The sequence below is a fragment of the Festucalex cinctus genome, chromosome 15, assembly GCF_051991245.1.
Source record: "Festucalex cinctus isolate MCC-2025b chromosome 15, RoL_Fcin_1.0, whole genome shotgun sequence".
NCBI classification, from domain to species: Eukaryota; Metazoa; Chordata; class Actinopteri; order Syngnathiformes; family Syngnathidae; genus Festucalex; species Festucalex cinctus.
The window spans coordinates 23,212,864-23,232,726 of record NC_135425.1 but is presented as its reverse complement, the minus strand read 5'-3'; the positions used below and the strand labels follow the sequence as shown (position 1 = coordinate 23,232,726).

General features: G+C 37.3%; 1 protein-coding gene across 1 annotated transcript; it reads left to right on the top strand.

The window, feature by feature from the left end:
• Positions 1-4: 4 nt before the first annotated feature.
• Positions 5-13,726, top strand: lhx5 (LIM homeobox 5). Its single transcript, XM_077496542.1, has 5 exons — positions 5-348; positions 2,643-2,866; positions 3,817-4,097; positions 7,687-7,852; positions 11,005-13,726. The coding sequence occupies exons 1-5, from the start codon at positions 176-178 to the stop codon at positions 11,343-11,345; spliced, it is 1,185 nt and encodes a 394-aa protein (XP_077352668.1). The 5' UTR covers positions 5-175; the 3' UTR covers positions 11,346-13,726.
• The last annotated feature ends 6,137 nt before the right edge of the window (positions 13,727-19,863 follow it).

The following is a 19,863-nucleotide window of genomic DNA, read 5'->3' as shown; positions in this document are numbered from 1 at the left end:
TTCTTTTTTTCTTTTTGTGACAGCCCTGCACGCAGGAGGAGGGTGGCAGGTGTGGAGGATCCGAGACGCGGTTCCGCGTGCGGGAGAGGCCTGCCGAGCCAGTCGTGAGAAGGCGGCGGGGCGGGGGGGGGGAAGGAGGTCGGCCGTGGGGCAGCGCGCTGCACGGGCCGCAGTCATGATGGTCCACTGTGCCGGCTGCGAGCGGCCCATCCTGGACCGGTTCCTGCTCAACGTGCTGGACCGGGCCTGGCACGCCAAGTGCGTGCAGTGCTGCGAGTGCAGCTGCAAGCTGACCGACAAGTGCTTCTCGCGGGACGGGAAGCTCTACTGCAAGGTGGACTTCTTCCGGTAGGAACCGCAACAACAAACATAAAAAAAAAAAAAAAAGAAAGCAATGAATCGTTTCGTTATTATTGTACTTTAGCTACATGTCATTTTAATTTGCGTTGTTGTAAAAGAAATGGCCTCCTATTGATGATATAATCAATATTTAGAAATAGAATAGAAATTAAAAAAAAAAAGTAGCACTTTTTTATTATTATTATTATAGAGGGACGTTTGTTTTGTAATGAACTGAAAACTAATAATATTCAAAGTAACATTGTTTGCTTATTAATTCATGAGTTGTTTAAATGCGGAAATGTGTATTCTGGCTTTATTCATTCAAAGAAGCCCAAAACAGCTTCTTTTTTTTTTTTTCATTAAAAAAATTAATAAAATAAAATAAAAATGATAATTTTAAAAAGAGATGAAAAAATTCAAGCAGGATTTGTATTTCATCTTTTGCTATAAAAAATATATATAAATACACGAGCATCCACGTGCAATGCGGCATTTTTCTGGCAAATAAGATCCATAATCAGCGTTTAAAAAAAAAAAAATACAAATTAAAACTGGCATTTTCAATGTCTCATGATAAGACTTCCAATTTTAAAAAAATAATACACATTCAGCCACGAGTTGTTTAGATTAAACAAACAAGCTCATCATCATAATTAAAGAAAACTCGTTAGCAGTCTATTTTAATTCACATGATTACTTTGCTATTTTTAAAATAGACGTGTCAAACAAGCCATTAAATAGATTTAAAAAAAAATAATCAAAGCAAAGTCGATTCCTCGTTAAATAAATTAAAATTAAAAATAAAAATCACATACTTGCGCATTCTCGCTTTCGTCACCCAAACAAGCTCATAAGCAGCTTTCACAAATAATCCTAATTAAAGCAAAATGGAATATTTTAATTTATAGAATAACGTTTCCTATTTTTAAAATAATACCTTCTTGCAAACTTGGATTATGGCTTCATTTATTCAAATAAGACAAAAAGCAGCTTTTTTTTTTTTTTTTTTTGGAATGGTGGAAATTCCCCCAAAATGCTCTGGGGGAAAAAAAAAACGTCCGGCGTTATGAATGAATGAATGAGTGAGCGTGCGTGGCTCGTCCGGGTGTACCTGCACGTATGCAAATGAGCGGCCCATTAGCGGCCGCAGGACTAATCAGGCTAATGTGCGCAATTGTTGTGCAGAGTGGACGCGCAGGCAGGGGCGTGCATGTGAAAGGCGAGAGCGTGGAGTGATACCAGGGCCCACATTAGTGTTAAAACAATAGGGGGGTTGGAAAGTCTCCCTCCTTCACGCACATGCACTCAGGTGGCCCTGAAACAGCTGCTTTTTTTTTTTTTTTTTGGTGCCAGGTGATTTTTTTTTTTAAACGGGGATGAGGTGGGGGGAAAGTCGTCCCACGCACGTCTTATATGGATTAAGAGAAGATTTCCACGCCTAAAATACATCCCACTCTGCCTAATCCCGTCTCATATCCTCGCCTACAATGTCCTGATTGCCACTAATGTGTTTCGCGTGGATTGATTAGCAGGCACAGTCTGGAATTTACCCCAAAAAAGTATTAGCATTGTTATTATTACCTATACCCTCATGTGGTATTTTTATATGTGCGTGTGTGGCATGTATATTGGGCTGATTTAAAATGATTTTTTTTTTTTTTGCTTTTGTTATAGATTATATGATGTGTGATTTAAAATGTGATTTTTTTAAAATCAAATGTTATTTTTCAACCAGCATGCTCTGTGCAAGTATTTTTTTTAGAACTAGTTTTATATTCGCGACCCTCGTGCATGTAGAGACAAAATGAATAATTAAAAAATAATATATATTTAAAATAATGAAAAAAGATCCAACTTCTTTTTATTTATGTTTTTTAATTGCGTGTTGTCAGGTCAATACCAAAAAGCACACAATTAAAAACACAATGAGATTTATTATTATTATTGTTATTATTGTTGATAAAAGTATTTTTTGGCCGCATCAATTTGCCGTATACACGTTGGTTTATTGTGCTTGCAGTGATTTAAAAAAAAAAAAAAAAAAAAAGACCTTTCTTTGCAATATAAAAAAAATAATAATTCTCCGAAGCCGTCTCGGAATTTCTTGTTTGGCCTTCGCCTGCACCCTCCCGCAAAATTCTTTGGCAACCACCTTGGTGCCGTTTGCATAATCCCACTCACTGACAAACAAACGGCGACGCAAACAAAGACTAAAACAAATCCTCTCTTGTGTTGGCTCTCTTGCAAATGTTTTTTTTTTTTTTTCCTTTTTTCCCCCCATCGCTTGGGCGCGCATGCAGGCGGTTCGGCACCAAGTGCGCCGGCTGCCTGCAGGGCATCTCGCCCAGCGATCTGGTGCGCAAGGCGCGCAGCAAGGTGTTCCACCTCAACTGTTTCACCTGCATGGTGTGCCACAAGCAGCTGTCCACCGGCGAGGAGCTCTACGTCATCGACGAGAACAAGTTCGTCTGCAAGGACGATTACCTGAGCTCGGCCACCATCAAGGAGGTCAGCCTCAACTCAGGTACGAAGAACAAGGAAAGTAACTTCAATATAAATGTCGCCAAAACAGATCTGCATGCGGTCTAAATGAATTATCATCAAAAATAAATGAATACAGCACCCATAACCACTAACAATTTGCTACAGTAAAAAAAAAAAAAAAAAAGCCAATAAAAAGGTGCAATGTAAATGTTTTTATTCAACAAATCACACAAATGTTTATTTTTGTTCTTTTTTAACCATCTCCAAGGACTCTATTGTTATTGTCAATATGTATCAAGGTCCATTGGGGGTCCTACTGTCATTGTTATCGACAGACGACCCCCCTGACTCCAACACAAAAGGATGTTATACTGCTTTATAAATCCGTCTATGTAGTCCTTTACGTGGCGCTAACAAGTGACGTCATCGGGCGGCGCCTCGGTACAAGTTGTCGCCAATGTGGTACGAGAAGGACGTTGTAGCCGCGTCGCTCCTGTTTCCTGGTCCTCACGATTCAATTTTGTGACGCGAGGTCAAGTGTGGTTGTTTTCGCGATGACGAGTCTCAGCATTTGAGCGTGGATATGGATCCTTGCCTCTCATTTTGTTTCTTCGCCACACTGCCCGGAAACGGAAATGTTACAAGACACGCCCACTTCCTGAGAGGGGGGGAAAAATGTAAAATTACAATTACTAAATTCAATTTTGTGACGCTAGGTCAAGTGTGTTTTTTTCCGTGATGACGAGTCTCGGCATTTTAGCGTGGAAAAGGATTTTTGCCTCTCATTTTGTTTCTTCGCCACACTGACCGGAAACGGAAATGTTACAAGACACGCCCACTTCCGGAGGGGGAAAAAAATGTAAAATGACAATGAATAAATTGAGTTGTGCCTTGTTTTTTTTTTTTAGATAATTAAAAAAAAAAGTCTAATTAAAAAAACTATCTTTTACTCCCTCCCCTCACAAATGCGGCGTTGCCCCGCGTGCGCAGTGTCGTCGTGCACGGACCGTAGCCTGTCGCCGGACCTCCAGGACGGCGGCCTGAACGACGAGCTGAAGGAGGCGGACAACTGCACGTCGTCGGACAAGGAGACCAACAACATCGAGAACGAGGAGCAGAACTCGGGCACCAAGCGGCGGGGCCCGCGCACCACCATCAAGGCCAAGCAGCTGGAGACCCTCAAGGCCGCCTTCGTCGCCACGCCCAAGCCCACGCGACACATCCGGGAGCAGCTGGCGCAGGAGACCGGACTCAACATGCGCGTCATCCAGGTAAGGAGGACCGCCTGCAACCATGGAACCCCCACAAATGCTGCTGCTGCTGCTACTGGCCAAATTAACAGGGCTTAATTAGCTTGAACATACTCATTCCCAAAATTACATAAACAACATCTTTTTTTTTCTTTTTCTTTTCTTTTTTTCTTCTTGTTGCTGTTTCTTACTTCCGCTTAAAATATGCTAATCTAATATGCCAGCATTCGGCGGATTTTAACACCTTCGGTTAGTCTTTTTGTCTGCCTTATAAACTAATTTGAAAGGCTTCAAATATGATTTGATATGCAGTCAAACAAAATATAGTCACCTCACATTTGTTAAAGAAATGAGAATAGATCGTATTATTTTTTTTTCATATATTCAGTTCCCTGGGGGGAAAAATACAGTACACTCCCACATGCTTGCAGTTTAGCACCCACAATATAGTAAAAAATGTGATATTTAGGTGATATTTAGCATGGGTGTTTAATATTGCGATATCAATATTTTTTTTAGCAATATTTCACATGTACCTAAGGAGATGATGTTTTCATTGTCTAATGAAAGAAACGTTGTTTTTTTTTCATGTGGCAAAATAAGCAAGCGCGATATATTCTTAGCTAATTAATTGTCATAATTTACATTTTTATATATACATTTATATTTGAAGTCATGTAGCATTAGTTCATATTGTTCTCCTATCGGATGGCGACGTGCATTTAAATTTGAATCTAATTAGTTTTAAGAACTGATCCAGTCATTCAATTCCAGCTTATGGCATGTGCCATTATCACCATATTGTGGAGCCCTAATACAAGTATATATTTATTAATATAAATATTCCTAGTTTGACTGTATTTTGTTGGCTGAATTAGTTAACCTTTAATGACCTTGAAATTTTGTTTAGCTGTTTTTTTCTGTATGCTTTAAATTGAACATTTTTATGGCTCAAAAAAAGTCCGCACTGCATGTTAGGAAGTCTTTCATGAGTGTCCAATTCTCCAAAATATGATCAATATTTGACCTGTATGTGCACACACGCACGCACACGTGATCTTTTCAGCATCGAAGACCCTTTGCAGAAAAGAAATGTGACATCGTGCTGCATGCTTTGAGTATTTTCTTTCACATTTTGTGAGTTATGAATGACAGTAATAGGTTAAAATCTGCCAAAACATAATATTTGATATATAAGTTTCTGGCTGAAATAGTTATTCACATTTTTTTATTTATTTTTTTATTTATGTGCATACACCTTTGTATAAAATCCTGAAAAATGTGACATTTCGCTGCATGCTTTGAATAGCATAGAAACAAACAAAAATAATATTTCACTTTAAAAAATTCAAGAACAATTCACAAAAGTTTTAATAATCCCCCATATTTAATCTGTATTGATATTTATAGTACCCCTATAATTTTTGCTGCATGCTTTGAAAAGGAAAACGTAGCGCCATCTGGTGTACAAATACAAAATTAATTTTTTTTTTAACTTTGAAGTCCAAGCATTGTGTTGATTTTACATAACGACAAGGACGTGAAAACGTGCCACTTTGACATTTTTCCGACTAATTTCAAACGGCAAAAATGGCTTCCGATTAATAATTGATTTGAAATGAGTATGACAAAATGTCCCTTTGGGCTCTCTGAACGAATTACGCCATCCAGTCGCACCAAAGGCAATTAGATTTCTGTCTTGGGATTCGATCATAAAACTCATCTCGTTTCACTTTCCTACTAAAATGATGTCATCGATGGGGGGGCGTCCCAATACTTTTGCAGGGAAACAAAAAGCAATTTTGAAGTGAATCGTTTCAACGTGGCACTATTATGTTATTTTGATGAAACTCGTTTTTGACCTTTGCGAAAACACTTTTTTTTTTTTTATCGTTTCTTCCGCCATCTCCATGCCTGCAGGCATTCCATTTCGTCTTATTATTATTATTATTTTTTTCCCAATTAACGTCTACACACCAGGCTCCTCAAAAACACACAATCACAACACAATATGTGTTGTTTTTTTTTTTTTTTATGATGTGCCCCCCTTTGTGTTTGTTTCAGTCACACAGGCGTGAAATTAGTCATAGGTGGTGGTCTTGTTTTAGCTGAGGGGCCACCGCACGCATGCTGGAACCCCTCCCTGCGTGCGCGTCTGCGTGTGTGTTTTCACGCACACTCGCACACGTACGCGGGGAGTGTGTGTGGGCGTGCACAATGTCAGGATGATTAGCGCCATCTCTGCCAAAGTGTGATGTGGCCTTTTTTTTTTTTTTTTTTTTGCGCGCTGGCTGTGATTATCGCTGATTTCACAGATTTACATATGCCCCACACCCTCCATTTTTTTTTTCTTCTCACCTCTGTCTTGTGTGTGCGTGTACGGTGATCTGAGCCAAAATGGAGGCTGTGTTTGGGCCTCGCCGCTTGCGTTAAATAGCAACGCTCCCCCAGTGTGTGCGCGTGTGCGAGTGTGTAATCTCTCTCTCGAGGGGGAAGCGAGAGCATTTCCATAAAAATGTACCCAACACATCGAGGATTGTTCTCAATAAGCAGGTGTTGCCTCCGCGTGTGCGCGTGCATCACAGTGGGACGGGCTGGCTGCTGCGAACGTGCATCATTTTGCAGCACAGGCCAAAAGCAAGACACTGTTTGCTTGAGGAAAGAACCGGAATATGCAAGCTTGTTGTTTTGTACGGAAGCGTATTGCATTCACTTGAAGAAGAAGAAGAAAAAAAAAAACCTTGTTTTTCTTACTAATTTTTTTGGGTAGCTTTGTTTTTTTTTTGAGTATTTTTTCTGTTTTTTTTTATATATTTTTTTTCTGTTTTTCTGTCTTAAAAAAATCAGAAAAACAGAACAAAAATACTCAGATAAACAGGGGGAAAAATAATTATTTAAAAAAAAAAACAGAAAAAAATTACTCTTAAAAAACAGGGAAAAAATTATTCAAAAAAAAACAGGAAAAAAAAGAAAATGTTCCAAAAGACAGAAAAAAAAATATTCCAAAAAACAGAGCACCAATTTCTGTTTATCAGAGTAATTTTTTTTTTTTTTTGGACCTCTGAACTCCAAATGACTTGCTGACCTGTATAAGAACCGGAATATGCAAGGTTGTTGTTTTGTATGGAAACGTATTGCATTCACTTGGGAAAAAAAAACAAACAAAAAAAACTCTTGTTTTTCTGACTAATTTTTTGGGGGAGCTTTGTTTTTTTTTTTTGAGTATTTTTTTTCCTGTTTTGCTGAATTTTTTTTTTCTGTCATAAAAAAAATCTGAAAAACAGAAAAAAAATTACTCAGATAAACAGGGGGAAAATAATTATAAAAAAAAAAAAAAAAAAACAGAAAAAAAATTACTCCAAAAAACAGGAAAAAATGTTCCAAAAAAATATTATTATTATTAGAGTATTTTTTTTTTGTTTGTTTGTTTTTGACCTCTGAACTCCAAATGACTTGTTGCTGACCTGTATGAGAACCGGAATATGCAAGGTTGTTGTTTTGTATGGTCTGCACGCACGTTTTGTAAACATTGAGTCTTTGTCAAGCCTAACGTGATTTTGTAAGACACATTCGTCTTCAAGATTGTTCACTTCTGTCTGTCCGGTGGCAGGTTTGGTTCCAGAACCGAAGATCCAAGGAGCGACGGATGAAGCAGTTGAGCGCTTTGGGGGCCCGTAGACACGCCTTCTTCCGGGGCCCGAGGAGGATGAGGACCCTGGGGGGCCGATTGGAGGACCCGGACATCTTGGGACCTGCTGCCTACGGCTACTATGGCGGTCAGTTCCACTTCCTGTCAAGAAAAAACAAACAAAAATGCTCGTCAACCAACCAAAATGGAACATTTGCATGCAATCATTCCAGTCTTGAGTCTCCGTGTGTGGCATCAAAAACCTCGTTAGCTGTTTGTCGCTGTCACCTGTCACGGCTAAGAGGATGAACCACTTTATTCCAATCAGTCTCTTTGTAAACAAATCTGGCAGGAAACGCTTTCAACGTCGCACGTTTGGATTTAGTGGCAGTTTTTTTTTTTTTTTTTTTTTTTTTTTTTTTTTTTTTTTTACCGAAAGCTGTTTCGAGGCTGGTCTGCGGCTTTTGGAAACATCAAAGACTAAAAATAGATCATTTTGGTCTTAAACAATATTTTGACTTGACTTGACTTAAACATACACTTTTACGTAAACAGACTAATTTTAGTTTTTGACAAATGTTTGATTGTAAATAGAAGGCTACATTTATCAATCTGCATCAAAGACACTGCGGAATGTGTTTTTGTGATCATCAAAGACAATTTAGTCTTTAATTAAATAAGTTAGATATTTTTGTAAATGACAAAAACCAATTTGGTCTTTATCGGATTAATGCTACGTAATTTTGGTATCCATTAAAACCGATCCTCAACGATGTTTTGTATACATCAAAGACAATTAGTCTTTGTGAAAAAATTGGATTTTTTGTAATCATCGAAGACGATTTGAATCCTGATGAAGCAAAAAAGTTAATTTTGCATAAACTTCAAAGACCATTTTGCTCTTTGATGAAGCTATTTTTTTTTGTTACCATCAAAGACAGTGCAGTCCTTAAGAAAACCTTCACATACACGATTTTTGCAAACCTTACATATTTGTGTATTTATATATATCCCAGGCGATTTTGTCAGTTTTTGTAAACATCAAAGACACCACCTCTTCAGTGAACGAGGCAATATGTGTTTTGTGTAAACATCAAAGACAACACCAACTTTGAACAATTTTTTTTTTTTTGTCAACTTCACCATGCCAGTTTAGTCTTCCATGTTCATATTTTTGTCAATATCTGATCAAAGACCGTGTATGGTTTTGTCAAGAGAAGACAACTAAATCTTAGGGACCCTTATGCATATGCATGTTTTTGTAAACATCAAAGAGATTCTCGTCCTCGATGAACCTGACGTCGTTTGTTTTTTTTGTTATTCTAAACATCGAAGACAATTTGAAGTCTTCAATGACTTTCCGTGCACAGTGAGGACAAAACCTTCATCTCGCGTTCTCGTCTTCTCCCTCGCTTTCTTCACACGCCGCTTTTTTCAGACGCCTTTGTGGCGCCGCTGAGGCCGGCTCGCCCGCCTTTCTACGTGCGTGTGTGCGCGTGCCCCCCCCCCCCCCCTTCGCACGCTGCTCGTCGCCTCTCCTCAAGGTCGCGCCAACCAACAGGCTCACGGCTGCATCATTCCCATTCAAACACCTTTTCAATCAACTGTTGCTGTGTGAAAATTAAGAAATCAGAAAGAATAATAAACACAAAAGTTTTGCCGAAGTAGAGCCCGAGGCTGCGTGCGTGCGTGCGTGCGTGCGTGCGTGCGTGCGTGCGCGAGCGATTTGACAGAATACTGCTCTGTTCATGCCGAGACGTCTGCGTTCTGAATATTTGGTGTCAAGTGTTTACGTCAGCACGAGGCGAGGAAAAGGCGACAGATGGCTCGCTGGATAATGGAGGGATGGCGGCGAGTTAGCGGATGGATGGCCTCATTGTTGGACGGACGGATGATAATGGAAGCGTAGACGGATGATTCATGTGCTCGTGGGTCGATGACGGACGGACGACTCGACAATGGCTGGATGAGTGGAAGGACAGATAACGGATGATGGAGCGATCGAGGACAAGAAGGTCGTAGATAATGTCCTTGTTATTTAGCCAAAAAACCTCTTTGAGATTGTCTGGTGGCAAAATCGTCGAGTGACATAATGTCATAACCGACGATGTCATAGTCACAAACGTCAACAACAACAATACCGAAAATGTCAGTCACGATACATTTGATGTCATTGCCTTTGCCGTCTTTGATACCAATCTCTTTGACACGGACATCAGTGAAAACAATGTCATTGATTACATTGTTGACAATGTCTTTGATGTCGCTGGGAACATCTTTCAAGAGAAAGGGATGACAACCCGCTTTGACAATGTCAAAATCAACAATCTAGTTGTATCTTTGGTGTCGTTGATGATGTCTCTGATGTAATCGGGAACTTCTTTGACATCAAAGCCATTTACTAAATCTTTGACGTCTTTGTCAACATGACTGTCCACATCCTACTGGACAATGCCTTTATCGGTGTCACTGGCCATGTCTTTGATGTCATCGCCCATGTCTTTGATATGATTCCGAACATGTTAGTCAGCGTCAATTGACATCTTTGACAACAAGACTGATTATACTCAGAAATATCATTATCAATGTCACTGGCCGTGTCTTTGATGTCATTGCTCATGTCTTTGATATGATTCCGAACATGTTAGTCAGCGTCAATTGACATCTTTGACAACAAGACTGACCACATTGTACGCAGCAATGTCATTATCGATGTTACCCACCGTGTCTTTGATGTTAGTGTAAATAAGATGTTTTGGACTGAGAACATATTTGTGACAATGTCATTGACGACAACATATTTAAAAATCATAACAATTTTTTTTTTACATTAATCTTATAATCACCACCCACTAACAATGTCTTTGAGCTAATCAAGAACATATTTGACAACAATTGACACTAACATCAATGTCATTTACATATTCAGTCTTTGAGGATGTCATGAACATTTTTGATGTCATCACTGACCACATCATAGTCGACGATGTCCTTGAAAACGTCATTGAGAGTGTATCTGATGGAATTGACATTGTCTTTGATATTATTGTAATTGAGAACATGTTAGCATCTTTGACTAGAATGTCATGAAGTCAAAAGCATGTCATCAACATTTTTGACAGCAATGTAATGAGTGTCTTTGATGTCACTGAGAGCATCGATGGCACCATAATCAACAATTGCCTTGAAAGCAACTTATTCAAGTCATAACGTCACTGACGAAAACATCCTTGACGATGTCTTTGATGTCACTGCAAACCTCTTTGATGTCTCCTAACGTGTGTTCCCGTATCCTTCCAGAGTACCAGGGGGACTACTACGGACCGGCAAGCAACTACGACTTCTTCCCGCACGGCCCCCCGTCCTCGCAGGCCCAGTCCCCCGCCGAGTCCCCCTACATCCTGGGCTCGGGGCCCGGGGCCATGGAGGGCACGGGCCACCTCCCCTCGGACGACCAAAGGTTCACGGACATGATCTCGCACGCCGAGACGCCCAGCCCCGAGCCGGGCTCCCTGCAGCCCGTGCCGGGGGAGGCGTACGGGGGCGGGCCCAGTCCGCCTTTCTCACTGGCCAGTAACTCCAGCTACAGCGCCCCCATGTCCCACCAGGGGCCCGAGATGGGCGAGGCCGCCGCCTGGTGAACGCCGCCGGGAAGTGACTTTTCACCGCGCTTTTCACTTTGCGTACAAACGTAGCGGCGCCCCCCAACCCCCCCTCACGTGCTTTCTTGGAATACTTGGACTTGAATCCGTGACCACAAAGAACTTTTTCATCGATTCCATCCTGCGCCCACGCTAACCGCAAAATCACAGTAGACGCAAACCAAACACCAAAGGGACTTTTTCTTTTTCTTCGTCAGGAAGCGTCACTTTTTTGTAGCCGCGTTAGCCGCTAAATAGGCGCGTCGGAGACGCGTCCGCCGAGGAGTCCGCGCAGCCGCTGCGGCTTCACTCTTTCAGATGATTACACGCGAACGTTGCTTTGGACGACACGGCGAGTGTCGCTTGTTTTTCACGTCCGGCAAATTCACCGGTCAATTTCCAGCCGTCGTCGGTCCCTGAACACAAATGTTATTGCGCCGAGGCACACCTTTTATGTTTGAAAAATAATCACGGGCACAACAACCAAATAAAATGTCACAAAAAGGGATTTATACGGAAAACGGCGGCCATTTGCACGGGATTCCTTCTGCAAATAATACACACAAAAAATGCAAGTAATTGATTCCACCCCTCCAAATTATTATTATTATTATTATTATTAAATTGCCCATCTTAAAAGCTTAAACCAGGGGTGTCAAACTTATTTTCATCATACTTCTGATTTCCCCTCAGAGGGCCGTTGTGAATGTCGTATGAATGTATAATCACCCCGTTAGCCTGATAGCATATGCGAAGTCATATTGGAATGTTTTCCATCATAAGAGGCAATTATGGCAATTATGCTATGAGGCGAATGTTGTTATTTAAGAACAAAATGACCCCTGTTTTTCATGTCTATTGTGTATATTTTTAACAAAATATCTCGGAAACTATGGATAATAGTGACAAGCAAATATTAATAAAAAAAATAATAATATTTGCTAAAATTTCAATTTTAGAGCAATTTTCTGCCCCAAAAATAAAAAAAAAGTCCAAATCCATTTAGCAAGTAATATGAAGTCGACGCACTTTATTTGCATTTGAGGGCCACAAAAAAAAAAACGATGTAGCGGGCCAGATGTGGCCCCCGAGCCTTGAGTTTGACACCTGTGGTTTAATCGACAAAACAAGCATATCAAAACCTTGCAATACTGTCTCAAAATCATCTTCCATCATTTGCCGTCAAAATTAATTAAGATTAGAAAAAAAAAAATGCACCAAAAGTGCAAAGACTAAATTCAAACATTTCAATATACTTCCTTGAAAGTGATGATGGTACTACTTTCCTATTTAAGTTTTGGCCTCTTAGTTGGAGAACAGGTTCCACTGACAAAAAAAACACACAAATTTGTGAATATCGAACGGTGAATATGCACGAGTCGACGTTCCAGTCGTGAAATAATGACGGACACACAAATTTCATTGCACCTTCTGTCGTCCGCTCACATTTGTCACAAAGATAACTTTTGGATTTATAATTCATCAATATTGGATTGAAGTGAAGTGAATGGAAATCGAATCGGTGAGGGTATTGGAATCGATATCCAGCCCTCTCAATAACCCAGCGTTGCTATTGTACCCAATTTGGGTTACTTTTATAAGCCAGCACTTTTTTAAAAAGTGTAAATTAGAATTTTCGCAGCAATTATGTGAAATGGTAACGCTGAGATGGGAAAAAACAAAAAACAAAAAAAACAAAAAAACAACGTGCGTCCGATAATTAGAATTGAAAAGGATCCCTTGCGCCTTTCTACCAATTGATCACATGTTAAAACAAGACTTTTCTTCCCACACGGCCGCGCGTGCACACGGGGCGGCGCTGATTGTTGTGCCCGCGCGCGCGCGCCTCCGGCCGACCTTCCCTTTGTCGGGCTCCCCCTGTTTTTTTGTTTTTTTTGTTTTTTTCCACAAGACATGTTTTAATGGAAATGATTTTCAAAAGCACACTGAAGCCATAATAGAGAATCTCCTTCAACAGCTGAGGTCTCCTGCCTCTTTTAAAGGGAGCAAACAAAAGAGGGGCCACGCAACATCTGTGGCGGGCCGCACGCCCCGCCCCCTCCTCCCTCCCTCCCTCCCTCCCCCCAAATCCTCAACCGCCACAGCTAATCGGGCCTCCGTCGCCACCTAGTGGGCGTTTTCCCGCCTCTCGGCCAAAAGTGAGTATTTTTTGAGGTTCATTCTTCCCGATTTCATTCCCAGAACGGAAAGGTTTTTTTTTTTTTTTTTTTTTTTTGCCGTTGGACTCCAATCTTCTTGGATGGAAACATGAGTGGACGGATGGATGCGTGTGCGTGCGTGTGTACGTGTGCATGTTTGAAGGGTTGTATTATTTCTATGTAAATAGCACTGGTAATAAAAACTGTCTCTTACAACTTGAAGCATTTTTAGGATTTTTTTTTTTTTTTTTTTTTTTTGATTAGCAAAGACGTTTTGAAACAACTACAAAATGGTAACGAATGTGTGTAGTGCTATAAGCTAGCATCGGTTATAATGTTTTCGGGTAAACATGCGTGTTTTTTTGTAAACGTCAGACAATTTAAAAAAAAATAAAATATCAGACTTTAAAACATCAGGGATCAACATAAAAAAAAAAAAAACCTGAATGAAATTTGTAAACATTATCAATTGTGATTAGGATATAGGAAGTACTGATAACCATCTTTATTTTAACGTATTGGATACTAGTGCAGGCTAGAGATAGACCAATATTTTTTTTTAATTTTTTATTTTTTTTTTTTTCAGGGCCGATGCAGATTATTAGTCGTCAAACTCCAGCTCTTATTTATTTATATATACTTTTTTTTTTCGGGGGGGGGGGGGGTGAAGTACTGGTTTCAGTCTGTTGTTGTAAACAAAAATTAGAATTTCAATTTAGACTTGTTAATAAAATTAACCTTAAGTGTTTTTTTGTTTGTTTTTGTTTTTGTTTTGTTTTTTCCCCCACCTAACCCAACGTAAAACACAATTTTGTCCTCGGTGACGAGAACAAATGTTGTTTTTCTTTTATATGTATATTTTTGTTGCCGTCTTCATAGACCTTCTCGTTGATTTTCAAAACATCAATTTCAACATTAATTAAAAACACCTGATAATTTTATAAACATCAAATTTGCACTCGTGATTTACCTCAATTTTGTGTTTTGCTTAGCCCAACATGGAAAACCAATTTTGTCATTTTTCAATTGTTAAAAAAATACATATTTTCCTAACCTAAGCCAACAACAAATACAATTACTGCATCTAAACTTTTTTTTTTTTTTACTATTTTGAGCCACGCAAAAATCACAATTTATTTTTCCTGTTAGGAGGAAAATGATTTGAATTCATATTCATGAAATATTCACACTGATAGGATTTTAATTATTAATATCCCATTTTAATTCCATCATACTTGAAAGGTGAGCGTCCACCTCGTTAGGTGCTCCAAACCGGACGCGTACGTGAACAATTTTTCATCTGCAAGGATGGGAATAAGAAGTCGATGCACTTTCTTCGGCCCATCCGTACTCTTCATCATCCTCTTATCCCCCTCCTCATCCTCGTCTTCATCCTCTGGCGATGCAGGGCCAGGTGGGTGGACGAGGTGGCTCATGAGGTCCACACTCATTTTCCACCTGACTGCCTTTAATGTAAAGGCTAATGTGAGAGGAGACAGCCGGATTCGCGCGCGCGCGCGCGCACGGAAGGCCGAAGTAATCTTCATCGTCCACCCCGTTCCCTTCTCGAGACGCTTCTTTATCGAGGTCCCGCCCCCCCGCCTCCACCTCAAAATTGGATCACTCCCAGAATGTCAGAATCAACGAGAAATGTGCGGTCAGGAGGATGCAGACCAACAAATTGAATCCAATTGGACAATTTGGGGGGAAAATTCATCTCTACAAAACAGCTTCACTTATCGTTAAAGAGGAGTTTTTTCTTTTTAGCTCAAAATGTGATGCCCGGCCCCTGGGGGCCCTCCTGTTGGGATTAGCACATGACACCCAAAGACTTTTTTTGTACATCGTGGGCTGTTACATCTGTCTTCAAATCTGCAGCTCTAGCTGCTTCGTACAACTGGTAATGCTTCATTAAGAAGGATTTTTTTCCTTTGCAAAAAGTGCCGCGGCAACAGTGTGCGACGAAATAAAAAGCTTTCAATCAATTTTCATCTTCAACATCTTAAGAGGAATCACACCAAGTTTGAATATGATCGGATAAACTGTATACGCCTTAGTATACATGGTCGTTTTTTTTTTTTAAGATACCATACAATACATTGTCGTTTGACAAAAAAAAAAAAAAAAAAAAACGCCTTAGTATACATGGTCGTTTTTGTTTTGTTTGTTTTTTTGTTTTATGTTTTTTTAACGCCATTATATACATGGTCGTTTTTTTTTTTTTAGATACCATACTATACATTGTCGTTTGACAAAAAACAAACAAAAAAAAAACGCCTTACTATACATGGTCGTTTTTTTGTGTGTGTTTTTTTTTTTTTTTTTTTTAAATAAAACGCCTTACTATACATGGTCGTTTTTTTTACAAAAAATAAAACGCCTTACTATACATGGTCGTTTTTTTGTGTTTTTTATTTATTTATTTATTTTTAAATAAAACGCCTTACTCTACATGGTCGTTTTTTGTTGTTGTTTGCCTTTAAAAAAAAACAAAAAACGCCATACTATACATGGTCGTTTAAAAAAACAAAAACAACAAAAAATGCCTTAATATACATGGTCGTTTTTTTTGTGTTTTTTTTTTTTTTTTTTTTTAAATAAAACGCCTTACTATACATGGTCCTTTTTTTTACAAAAATAAAACGCCTTACTATACATGGTCGTTTTTTGTGTGTGTGTGTGTTTTTTTTTTTTAAATAAAACGCCTTACTATACATGGTCGTTTTTTTACAAAAATAAAACGTTTTTTTTTTTTTTTTTTTTAAATAAAACGCCTTACATGGTCCTTTTTTTTACAAAAATAAAACGCCTTACTATACATGGTCGTTTTTTTTTTTGTTTGTTTGTTTTTTTAAAAACGCCTTACTATACATGGTCGTTTAAAAAAAAAAAAAAAAAAAAAAAACGCCTTACTATACATGGTCGTTTTTTTTTTGTTTTTTTTTTGTTTTTTAACGCCTTAGCATACATGGTCGTTTTAAAAAAAGAACAAAAAACAAAAAAAACGCCTTACTATACATGGTCGTTTTTTTTTTTTTTTTTTTTTTTTTTAAACGCCTTAGCATACATGGTCGTTTTAAAAAAAGAACAAAAAACAAAAAAAAACGCCTTACTATACATTGTCGTTCTTTTTTTTAAACGCCTTACTATACATGGTCATTTTATTTTATTTTTTAAACGCCTTACTATACATGGTCGTTTTTTTTTTTTTTTTTTTTTTTTTTAAACGCCTTAGCATACATGGTCGTTTTAAAAAAAGAACAAAAAACAAAAAAAAACGCCTTACTATACATTGTCGTTCTTTTTTTTAAATGCCTTACTATACATGGTCATTTGAAAAAAAAAACAAATCGCCTTAGTATACATGGTCGTTTAAAAAAAAAAGAAAAAAGCACCATACTATACATGGTCGTTTAAAAAAAAAAGAAAAAAACCCCGCCTTACTCTACATGGTCGTTTTATTTTTATTTTTTTTAAAACACCTTGGTAGTTTATTTTTATAGTCTTTGGTGTGACCGAGCCAGGGGATTGAACCCACGACCTCCCAGTCTCAGGGTGGACACTCTACCACTTGACCACTGAGCTGGTCTTTGAAACAACAACAAAAACGCCTGACTATACATGGTCGGTTTAAAAAAAAAAAAAAAAAAAAAAAAAAAAAAAAAAAAAACGCCATACTATAAATGGTCGTTTTAAAAAAAACAAAAAACAAAAACAAAAAAAAACACCTTACTATACCATGGTCGTTTTTTTTTTGTTTGTTTGTTTTTTTAAAAACGCCATACTATACATGGTCGTTTAAAAAAAAACAAAAAAAAAACGCCTTACTATACATGGTCGTTTTTTTTTTTTTTTTTTTGTTTTTTAACGCCTTAGTATACATGGTCGTTTTAAAAAAAGAACAAAAAACAAAAAAAACACCTTACTATACATGGTCGTTTTTTTTTTGTTGTTTTTTTTTAAACGCCATACTATACATGGTCGTTAAAAAAATAAAATAAATAAATAAATAAAAAAACAAAAAAAACGCCTTACTATACATTGTCGTTCTTTTTTTTTAAATGCCTTACTATACATGGTCGTTTGAAAAAAAAAGAAAAAAAACCCACCTTACTCTACATGGTCGTTTTTTTTTAAAACACCTTGGTAGTTTATTTTTATAGTCTTTGGTGTGACCGAGCCAGGGGATTGAACCCACGACCTCCCAGTCTCAGGGTGGACACTCTACCACTTGACCACTGAGCTGGTCTTTGAAACAACAAAAAAAACAAAAAAAACGCCTGACTATACATGGTCGGTTTTAAAAAAAAAAAAAAAACACCATACTATAAATGGTCGTTTAAAAAGAAAAAACAAAACAAAAAAAACGCCTTTCTATACATGTTCGTTTTTTTTTTGTTTGTTTGTTTTTTAAACGCCTTACTATCCATGGTCGTTTAAAAAAAAAACAAAAAAAAAACGCCATACTGTCCATGTTCGTTTAAAAAAAAACAAAAAAAAAAAACGCCTTACTATACATGGTCGTTTTTAGTTTTTTTTTTTTTTTTTAAAACGCCTTAGTATACATGGTCGTTTTAAAAAAAGAACAAAAAACAAAAAAAAACGCCTTACTATAAATGGTCGTTTTAAAAAAAGAACAAAAAACAAAAAAAAACGCCTTACTATAAATGGTCGTTTTAAAAAAAGAACAAAAAACAAAAAAAAAACGCCTTACTATACATGGTCGTTTTTTTGTTTTTTGTTTTTTTTTAAACACCATACTATACATGGTCGTTTTAAAAAAGAAAAATCGCCTTAGTATACATGGTCGTTTTAAAAAAAGAACAAAAAACAAAAAAAAACGCCTTACTATAAATGGTCGTTTTAAAAAAAGAACAAAAAACAAAAAAAAAACGCCTTACTATACATGGTCGTTTTTTTGTTTTTTGTTTTTTTTTAAACACCATACTATACATGGTCGTTTTAAAAAAGAAAAATCGCCTTAGTATACATGGTCGTTTAAAACCCCCCCCAAAAAAACCCGCCTTACTCTACATGGTCGTTTTTAAAAAAACAACAAAAAAAAACACCTTGGTAGTTTATTTTTATAGTCTTTGGTGTGACCAAGCCAGGGGATTGAACCCACGACCTCCCAGTCTCAGGGTGGACACTCTACCACTTGACCACTGAGCTGGTATTTGAAACAACAACAAAAAACAAAAAAACGCCTGACAATACATGGTTTTTTTTTGTTTTTTAGATACCATACTATACATTGTCGTTTGACAAAAAAACCCCAGAAAAAAAACGCCTTAGTATACATGGTCGTTTTTTTTGTGTGTTTTTTTTTTTTTTAAATAAAACGCCTTACTATACATGGTCGTTTTTTGTGTGTGTGTGTGTTTTTTTTTTTAAAATAAAACGCCTTACTATACATGGTCCTTTTTTTTACAAAAATAAAACGCCTTACTATACATGGTCGTTTTTTTTGTGTTTTTTTTTTTTTTTTTTTTTAATAAAACGCCTTACTATACATGGTCGTTTTTTTAATCAAATAAAAAACGCCTTACTATACATGGTCGTTTTTTTAATCAAATAAAAAACGCCTTACTATACATGGTCGTTTTTTTAATCAAATAAAAAACGCCTTACTATACATGGTCGTTTTTTTTAATCAAATAAAAAACGCCTTACTATACATGGTCGTTTTTTTAATCAAATAAAAAACGCCTTACTATACATGGTTGTTGTTTTTTTAACAAAATAAAAAACGCCTTACTGTACATGGTCGTTTTTTTAATCAAATAAAAAACGCCTTACTATACATGGTCGTTTTTTAAATAAAATAAAAAACGCCTTACTATACATGATCGTTTTTTTTTGTGTTTTTTTTTTAATAAAACGCCTTACTATACATGGTCGTTTTTGTGTGTGTGTGTGTGTTTTTTGTTTTTTTACATAAAACGCCTTACTATACATGGTCGTTTTTTTTACAAAAATAAAACGTTGTTTTTTTTTTTTTTTAATAAAACGCCTTACTATACATGGTCGTTTTTTTGTGTGTGTGTGTGTGTGTTTTTTTTTTAAATAAAACGCCTTACTATACATGGTGTTTTTTTTTTTGTTTTTTGTTTTTTTTTTAAATAAAACGCCTTACTATACATGGTCGTTGTTTTTTTTGCGTGTGTTTTTTTTTTAAATATATATATATAAAACGCCTTACTATACATGGTCGTTTTTTTACAAAAATAAAACGCCTTACTATACATGATCGTTTTTTTTTTTTTTTTTTTTTAATAAAACGCCTTACTATACATGGTCGTTTTTGTGTGTGTGTGTGTGTTTTTTGTTTTTTTACATAAAACGCCTTACTCTACATG